The sequence below is a fragment of the Talpa europaea genome (assembly GCF_964194135.1).
Source record: "Talpa europaea genome assembly, chromosome: 3".
Lineage (NCBI taxonomy): Eukaryota > Metazoa > Chordata > Mammalia > Eulipotyphla > Talpidae > Talpa > Talpa europaea.
Genome location: NC_140069.1, coordinates 67,730,220 through 67,740,444, shown reverse-complemented (window position 1 = coordinate 67,740,444; position 10,225 = coordinate 67,730,220). Strand labels below are relative to the sequence as shown.

Genomic DNA, 10,225 nt, shown 5'->3' with positions numbered 1-10,225 from the left:
TATTGAGTAACTAATTATGATACTGAGACTCTATTCCTATTTTGCACTTTAGAATCTGAAGCACCTGGGTTTGTAAGTTGAATAAAGTCATAAAGTCAATCATTGCGAGGCAGCGATTGAGTGTATAGATATGTTGGATTTAAAAGCTAATGTTCTTCCTACTATACCATGCTGTATCATAATTTGGAAGCAAATTCAGGACACTAAAAATGCTTGTTAGTGTATGTTCCTATAGCTAAAATTCATAGTTTTCAAAGCTCAGGTTCTTGTAATAAATATGAAATGTGGTCCATGTGCACCATATTTGCTTCTTCCTCACTTTTTTGAACATGCAATCTATTTGGAAGCAGTAAATTGCTGGGAGAATCTCTCAAAAATAATCCAGTCTCTGTAATAAAGAGGGAATGTTTCATTTATTTTAGATTTGCAAATTATTTTTCATCAGTTTCTAATATTTTATTCATTTATTCATTCCACAAACAATTGTTGATGTCTGTGTTCCAGATGATGTGCTGGATATTGGTAATTTATGCTTTAAGGTTGGTCTTTCTAGTGAGAAATAAAGATAATGATTGTGCTATGGTGAGAAAAGTGCTATAAAGCTCCCAGAAAGAGCAGATTCAGAAAATTATTTCAATGTAAGTACATTTGAGCCAGATCTCATGTTGCAGAATAGACATGTAGTAAAAGACCTTGATGAACATGCTAAAACCTTTAAAAAATAGTGAGTTGTAATTCAAACCCATATTACTAAATGTAAGTAAAATGAAAGTAAAATATTTCATAATGAAAGTAAAATATTTTAATCATGAGTGAAGTTAGAATGGTGAGGATTTAAAACAATGTGCAAAACTATTGTCACTATTTTTTTAGTAAGAAATTAAACCAATGAATAGACCACTCCTTTTGGAAAATTATCTGTTTAAGTTTTGGACTCCAAGAAATAACTTGCCTAAAGATTTGCAAGTGAGGGAAGGAAATACAGGGAGATGTGATTCCTGGAAGAACCAACCAGATCACTTCAGAAATGACTGACTTGCTCCCACTTGCCCTTATAAGATGTTTCTCCATGTTAGTAAATCATTCTGGAAACTTGCAGACAATCATTGGCAGTCATTTCTATATCATATGTATTAACTAAAGAGGTCTTTCTTTATAAATGTATGCTGACTAGTAAAGCTTCAAATAATTTTGCCTTTGAGATATATGTCCTGAGACATAAACAACATTAGAGTGTTAAAAGATTTTTAGTCAAATGCACACCCCTTTTATACATTGACTTAAAATTTGAATGAAATATACAGTGAAATACGTGTGCACATTAACAGTATTGGTAATTCAAATCCCTTGCAATCACCTGTAGTATCTTTGAGGTCTAGTTCAAGCTTTTATATTTATCACAAGGACCTTAAATGGAAACATAATTATGTTAAGTCCTGAGCATACTGGAGAAGTGATTCACTGTAGCAGGAACTCATAATGGGTTTGCAGTTTGATTTCAAATGCATAGTTTGGTAATTGTCTCAGTGCCTATGATGGTTACCATTTTTACAAATAAGTTACTACACATGCATTTGGTAAACATGTGTTTGGATTTGGAGTGACTGATGATGCTACACTTCTTTAAGTACATGCTGTGTTTGGGTGGGGTCTTGTTCAAAAATAACATAAAGAGAAATCTTAGCATTTTATTATTTACCCCTGTTCCCATCAAATCCAATCACTTATTTTATATCACAAATTTGGGGTTTCTTTGCATGGTTTAATTTTTTAACCTGTGTAATTTATAGTAAACCCATTTTTCTTGACATTTAGTGCAGACTTTCTGTATTTCCTGTTGCATCTTATTAAAATATTTCTTAAAAAGACTACTCCAAACCTATATCATAATCACTCATCACATAAAAAAGTTAACATAATACAGTCATCATAAAGATAGTTTTGAAGAGTATAACTGACTATCAAAATATAAATATTTTTAGCACTCAGAATGTACTACAGGGATATGCTAACAAACTACCATCTCAGTGTTGTCTTTTTGAATGTCACAGTATTATCTTAGAATAAAGAAAATATACTGGCAGTTTAAGATAATATACACATAAAATAACACTTAACATTAATAATAAATACTTCATTTTTTCTCTTTATCACTTAGCAAGAACAATTATATGTATATTAGTGAGGTATTAAATTAAGCCTCTGAAAACAGCATACAAACAATAGATTTTAAATCAAAAATGTTTATTGTAAAAAAGGACCTTGAAAATTGCTTTTTTTTTAAAGGAACATAGATTTCAACAGTCTTCAGGTTGTTATAGACATTAGCTATAGACAACATCTCACTTTCATACAAAACTCATTCAATCATATAAAAATAAACACAAATTTACATTGACTCATCAACTATACAATTAATTAAAAAGGCACTTAGAATGGGTGTTGTATGGATTGCATTTGTGTATGCATTTAAAATAGTTTCAGTACATTACTGAGTTTCTAAGAATACTTTCTTGCACTTATTCCCATTTTTAATTAGTTTTAGAAAATTATTAAAAATTCTTTTAAAAAAGTAAGACATGGGGCATGCACCAGGAATGTTCAAAGCTAATCTTTCCCTCCTCCCCAAACAAGGCACATACTGTTTATTGGCAAAAACAAAACAAAACAAAACAAAACAAAAAAAAAAAAAAACAGAAAAAAAAACACATTTAATACATTCTCCTGTGTTTGGTTCTTGTTCTTTTTTTCTTTCTTAAAAATACAGTTTAAAGCATTTCCGATAATCATAAAAAGCTTTAGTTTAACAATGGCAACCAGACATCAGACATGTAATGAAGTAAACTTGGAATAGTTTATAAGGCACCTGAGATAGTGTCTGGCAGATTCTCTTCCTATAGGAAATTCTATTGCAAACTCTATTACAAAGCAATACTGTTCTTTTCCGTTGAAATGATTTGGCAGCAATGTAAATCTTTGCATTCTTTTTTAGTAAGAAAAGATGCAATGTGCTTTTCTTGCTTCATCTTTGAAGAGAAAGATCCTTGTCTTTTATCCTCTCAATCTAGCTGTCAGTAAATATATAGTAATTTTAAACTTCACATGGAAAGGATTAACTTTAAACACATGCATTCCATGGTCTTGCAGCTTTGTGTGTGTGTGTGCGTGTGTGTGTGTGTGTGTGACTATACATATTTGGTCGGTAAGCACAAGAGAAAATGCCTTTGGACTTTTATTTGTCATTTGGAGTCGGAGTGAAGAAATGCATCTGTTCGAGTAAACATTGATTGCGTCACTCAGTGTGCTACACAGCAGCCAGATTCCTCATGTTTGTGTAGAAGAGACATTCTGGAGAAGGTTTTGGAGCAGTTTTTGCACTGGTATTTCTTTACATCAGAGTGGGTCTGCAGATGAGCCCTCAGATTTGACCTGTCTGCAAATGCCCTGTTGCAGTGAGGGCAAGAAAAAGGCTTCTCCCCTGGGGATGGGGTGGGGGATGAGAAAGAAAGACAGTCAGTGTTTTTAGAGGAAACACACAGTCAGATAAAGTATATGACTATCAATCACATTTTGCCAAAAGAATGAGAAGCAGCAAGATTTAACTCAAATTCCTTATACCAAATACTAATTTTAATATCTGTCCTTTTAAGAAAAAAATTGAATGTTACATTAAAAACTCACACCAAGGATATTATTACTGATGCAAATCATACAGAAATAATTCATGTAACTGTAGGACTTTCACTTGTGAAAGCATTCTACTTCAGCAGGTGCAGCTAATGTTGAGCTCCTCCCAACATTTCCCAATATTTCCCCTTTCCCCTCCATCTGTATTTTGACTATGGCTAGAAAAATGCCTTTATTCCCTGAAGGATGATTTTGTATAGGAATAAAAAATTCAGCAGCAAAAAAATAAACAAACAAACAAACAAAAAAAACCAAAGTAAAACAATGGGAAGCAAATTCAGTTTTTACTACCCAAATTGCTATGGGGTGGTAGTTAATCACAGCAAGATTTGTAACATAAAGCTTAAGGAAAACCCTTCATCTATCAAATCAATGGATTAAGATAGCAACATTTGTATTTGCTGATGATAAGGGCTGGTTTAACAGAACACACATTCAAATACATCTTTCCTGGTTTTCTAACTGATCTTTGAGACCAAACCTCCTGAATCTACTTTCCAAAGTCTAAATGCTGTTTGCAGTCTCTGGAGCAGAGACTGTTAACAAGAAATGGAGCACTTTGTGTCCTAACAACTTTTTGAGCAGTCAGGAAGCAGCTATAAATGATCATCCATCATTAAAAACATTGTGTGACTACTTAATGCAAATCCAACAGCCAGCCCCGAGCTTCCTGCCATCAGAGTAACATTCCTGTCTAGTTTTGCTCTTACCAGTGTGAGTTCTAATGTGTCCTTGCAGTAACCAGGGCCTGGAAAACGCCTTGCCACAGATCTTGCAGACACAAGGTAAGGTGTGGGTCCTAATGTGCATCTTGAGGGCGCCCAGGCTCACATATTCCTTGTCACAGTATTTACAGCTGAAAGATTTCCTAGACTGGGCATCACAGTGCAGCTGCTTATGTTTGGCCAGCCCAGAAAAAGTTGAATAGGTCTTATTGCATAAATTGCACTGAAACTTTTCAGCTTCAATAGCATGGGGGTCTGAAAGCTTGGGTTGTAGTCTTTCCTCTTCATCACTAATGGGGCTTTCTGAGCCACTGTGGTCCTTGGATGAGGTGTCAGATGGAGGAGGGGGACTCACTCGTCCCAAGGATGAGGGATATCCAGAAAGAGGAGAGAGACCACTGGGTAGTGGGGCGTGGAATGGAGCTGCAGTAGTCCACACAGTAATGGGGCTGTATGCTCCTGAGCTGAGGATCTCTGGTTGTGGTATGACAGGCATGGGGTAACTCTCATAGAGATATGGGGAAATAATCACTGGTGGAAAGAAAAGGAAAGGAAAGAAGATTAAGGTAAAAATAACTTTAAAAACACACAAAGAAGCTTTATAATAAGGAAGGAGGCAGACTCATCATTTGGGACACAGGGGTTAGTAAAATATTCCATTTAACACACATCTGTCTCTCCTGCATAAATAGTGTGACAGGAGTTATACCATGTGCTGGTACAGGGAACACTGCCAAGCAAGTGCCTTTGGGGTCCCGTTAAGAAGGAAGAATCTATACATTAATTTTAAATATATAGAAAAGTTGTTTTCCATTTTATGCTTGGATTATTTACAGGCTTCAAGACTGTGAGTTCAAAATGAGCCTTATTCAAGCTGCTTTCTAAAGGAAAGGAGACTTGTTACATAAAAAAGCAGTAATTCAACATTTACACATTGTTACTCAAATCCCACATATGTATTATGCATGTATATACAAAGCTTTAGAAAATGAAGTTGCAAGACGTGAATGGAGTTTTTCTTGGCAGGTAAGTTTCAAAAGTTTTGAATTAAAACTTCGCCTAAATGATCAAAAGAATGTGAACTTTCTTTTATGACACGATTTAAAAGGAAAACAACTTAGTCTTTAGTTAATTATAGTGGCCCTTGACTTGTGATATATATTTATATCTACACATTTACACACATAGAGCTCATTTTCTTAAAATGTACTCTCTCTCTCTATATATATATATAATTTTATTTTTATTTTTTACCTGTGTGTGTGTCCAGTTCGCTGTAGTTTGGCTTCTTGGAGGCGTTGAAATGCTTCTTGACCAGGAAGGAGCGCGGCATCTTGCCCACGGGTCTGGCGGCGCCGGCGGGGATAACGGTCCGGCGGCAGGACGCCGGGTCCCTACAGCATCGCGGCCGGCCGGGCAGGGCTGGGGCCGCGCTCAGGTGCGGCGGGCGGACGGGCCGGCGCCTCTGAAGTCGCCTGGCTGCTTTCGGAACTGAGCCCGTTTTGGCTGGGAGGATTTTTTTCCTCTCTTTTGCAAGAAGGACCCAATCACAGCGGAGAGGTTCAGATTTCAGCTCCTCCCTCTGGGACAGCTGTGAACAGAGGAAGAATCTGTTGTCAGACTAAATTATTCTGATTCAAAATGGGTTGTTCTACGGGATTTCAGTGGAGAGGAAAAAAAAAGTCCTTAAGTATTTTCAAGAGAGGTCATTTTACTTCTTTCGCCCTGCCAGTTATTCGTGCTCGCTGAGAGCTAGCTACGTCCTAGGAGCTGAGATTTCTAAAACTGGTCTGGCTTCCAGATGTCTGGTAAAGCAAATGCAATGGGACAAAAAGTTCGCTGGAGGAAGGAAAGGGTGTTCGACAAGGCCCGGGTCAGCCTGTGGTGTTAATGAGAGCCTATATTTGGAAGTGGCACTTGAAGAGGTTTTACTTGTACACGGACTAAATAATTAACTCTTGGCTTTTTGAAAAAGGAAGGTAGCAGCACAAAGACAAAAGCCCGGGTCAGTGAGGAGGCCCCCCACAGCGGGGGCCTGCCCAGGCTCTGAGAGCCTGCCCGTCGCATGCTGGGACCCTTCTGAATGTCGGGAATGTGCTTCTGTCTTTAAGACTTCAGCAAGCCAGAGGCAGCACTTCCTCGTGGAAATTAAGTAATCGTGGCACCATATTAGCTATGGTGGCTTGAAAGAAATGCTTTGTAGCCAGCCCACGCTCATCAGGACTGGGCAACTGCAAGATGAGAAGGAAAGGCGCTCTGGGGCGGGGGGGGGGGGGGGGGGGGGGGGGGGGGGGCTCGTAGGTAAACTCATTAGGAACTTTGGAAAACTCTCCCAAATAAATCTGACAAGAATTTTGAATAATTTCAAATGTCACTGTGTATTTTTATTTAAAAATAAAGCGTTTATGGGTCTTCAGAGAAAAGTATTTCAAATATTTATCTCCTTTTATATGATGCTATTTTTTCAGTATAAATCATCAAAATATTAGTATCTGGATTGTGTGTGTGCGTGTACCTGTTTAAAGATACCATTATGGGTTCTGCTTCGTTAAAGTTTTAAGAAACTAGCTTAGTAACCAGCACAAATACTTGGATATTTTATATGGTATTAAATCTAAAAATACCATAAGTGGCTCATTTTAAAAGGAAATTTCAGCTATATTTTCAAGCATACTATGTATTCCAGGCTTTTCTCCCTGCTTTTGGCTAAAAGATTAAGGAAAGAACAAAATCACGATAAAGCACCCTACCCCTGTTTTTAACAGGTGCTGGAAGAAAAACAGTGAAAAAGAAAATAGTGGTGAAGTCAAGACTTGTAAAAGAAAAGTGCATTGTTAGACTGCATAACTTCTTAATCTTGGGATGAGAAAACAGGGTGGGGGGGTGCAAAAAGTTTCCCTGGGCTAACTTTACTTACCTTTTTTTCCTTTTCAAAGTAACTAATTTAAATACTAAAGAGAAAAACACACACACACACACACAACAGAACACTCTTTATGTTACAGAACAGTATTTGTAGGAGAGAGGAAAATATGAACATGCATCCAATTCCTCCACAAACCACAGAGTAAGTTTTCTGAGCTGACAACTTTCTGAGCCCACTACTAGTTCAGATCTAGGCACCTGGTTTATTGAAACAGGAATCCTCCTTGCCCTTCCCACCCCCATTTCCTGCAAAAGGCACATTTTGTTAGAGCTATAATCTAGTTGAGAAAACACAAATTGCCATGTGCTTTCATTTCCTCCCGTCCCTCCATACAGTTTACACACAATGGTGGAATGTTAGAAAACACTGGTGTTTGTTAGTAGTGATAACACAAGGTAATTTGCTAAGTGTGTATTTTTAAAATCCATTTCCAAAGTGTGACAATAATTCAATATGCTTGGGAAAAAAAAAATTGAATTTGGTTTATAGATGCCTAACCGAGCCAGGTCTCCCGGGCTCTGCCCGCACATCCAGAAAATCACTACACGTGACGCAAATGAGCTGGGACATGTTACTGCCCAATGGAGAGGAGTGGATGGTGTTGAAGATGGGGTGTGCGGTGTGTCATTACACAGGGCCGCACGGTAAGCAGCCCCACGTAGACCTGTGTGAGGTCTGCCCTGCTGTCAGGGAAGGGAGAGCCCACATGCTCACAGCCTGAGTCATACTACACAGGTGCTCTGCTCAGACACAGCAGAGACATTTGGCGCCAGAGCAGCGTGATAAAAAGGAGAGAAGGGAAGTTAAGTACCCACCCAAGGGCGAGCTGTTAGGACTTTGCTAAAACTAGGTGAACACTTCCTGTCCTGCAAGCTCAGGAATCATATGGAAGAGAGCTTGGTTCTGGTCACTGACCCAGACTCTCTTGGTTAGGGCCACAAATCTTTGCTGAGCAAGGACACCAGGCTTTAAATGTTTTATTTGGGCAAAATCAATACAAGCGGAGCTTGTTAATATAGAAAATGTGTCCTAAGTTGACATAATTAGGCTCACTGGAATAGTGAGAGCTGGCACTTATCCTGAGCTGTTACTGTGCATGAGGTCAGTCAGGTGTGATGAGTAGGCACAGATAATATATAAAATGGGGAAGGTAAATGCTCGGTCTTTAACATACGGCAGAGAGAAATTTCTAGGTCAATGGAACTGACTCCCAAAAGGAACTCGGTTATTTTGGGGGTAGTGAGAACTTACAAAAGAAACTTGACTTCTTTGAGCTCCTTCAGAGCCTTTCCTTGTCCCATCTCTGTGGGGTATGTGGGGATTTTAGAAGCCCATGTAATGTAATTCCTTATTTGTCCTGAATTTTATTAGGATGTTACTTGATGTCACTGATTCAACAATCTCTTATTTCCTCTGTTTTCTGAAGAAGTTGACAAAGATAATTTTTTGAAACTGTGTAAATGAATAGTCTAGGGCTGCCCTTTGCCACAGACTCCTGTAAGGATGGAGTTTCTCTGGGACCCAGTCTTTTTCGTGAAAGGCGCATTCTTGCCTTGCCAAAATGGTAAATATATTAGATTCACAAGGTTTGGGAATGCACCTCAGGTTTATTTACTTTGCACAGAAATTTGTGTATATTTAGGTATTTACTGTTATAAAAAGCAGTGTAGATATGGACTACTAAGTATCAAAGAAGTGAAAATCTCATTTTGCAGTGTACTTGCCTTCTAATGAACAGCATTTCTTTCTAGCTTTAGTATGTGGCACAATCTTGCAGTTTGAAAGGGGTTGTGATTAACCCTCTTGAGGGACATGCACTTTTGAATATTCCTAGTTTAACTGTGATCTTTAGAGAACATTATGATGCATTGTACTTTTGACACTAAATAGTAACAAAGTGCTTATTGTAACTTTTATTTTATTTATTTTATTTTTTTAAAGATTTATTTATTTATACAAGAACTGGAGTACAGGCCAGATGCGTGGGAGGGTGAGAGGATTCACCAGAGACAGAGCAGGGAACAGAACAGGCAGACTGAAGAAATACACTGCTGAGGGGAGCAGCGTGTGAGATGAGAGAGGTCTGCCCAGCCATGTGGGATTCTCGCCCAGTCGGCCAGTGGGCGAGAGGCTGTGGACAGCTTCACATTGTGGCGCCTGCGCCACCAGGAAGGCCCGCTTATCATAACTTTGAAGTGTGAATAACAAAGATGTCATGCCATTTTTGGTTTTTGTGTATGTCTGTATTTGTTACAGATATATGGATTTGTATTCATAATTCAAAATTTAATATCAAGTAAAACAGCACTTAAAATAAGCATAAATGCTTATTTTTATTACCTTGCTTTTCACTATAAATTATGTTTTTATACCACTCACTTATTTCTTTTAGAATGATTTATGAACAAATACTTACCAATATAAAAGGGAAAATAATAAAACTGGACATAGGATTCTGCTTATATTTTTCTGAATTTCATAATAAGGAGGATGCTGTTCTGTCACTGATTGCACACAATGGCATTAATAGGGACACAGATGGAACATTTACACAATCACATATGTGAAGTGTAGCTGCTCAATAATGTCAGCAAAGCCTAATGTGAACATGCATGTGTGAGAATGCATGTGTATTGGGGTGAAAAACAATAGAAAAACATGATGTCAGGATGTCCCTATGCTGTTTTGGAATTTCTATTATTTCCTGTGTGTTCCCAGGGCCATATTCACCAGGCTAATAGCTGCTAGTATGTCTGTCTAGAGTTAGCTATAATAAGTAGCTCAATAAAGACCATCATATAAGATCAGTCATCTATGATCACACCACACAGAAAATATTGTAGACAGGATTTTAATGAGATTTATTTTCTATCAAGTCACTTGTATT

At 37.8% G+C, this 10,225-nt stretch overlaps 1 protein-coding gene across 1 annotated transcript; it reads right to left on the bottom strand.

Moving 5' to 3' along the window:
* Positions 1-3,296: 3,296 nt before the first annotated feature.
* SNAI2 (snail family transcriptional repressor 2) lies at positions 3,297-5,745 on the bottom strand (the record flags this gene model as incomplete). Its single annotated transcript, XM_084229525.1, has 3 exons — positions 3,297-3,478; positions 4,398-4,943; positions 5,667-5,745. The coding sequence occupies 3 exons, from the start codon at positions 5,743-5,745 to the stop codon at positions 3,297-3,299; spliced, it is 807 nt and encodes a 268-aa protein (XP_084085651.1).
* Positions 5,746-10,225: the final 4,480 nt, after the last annotated feature.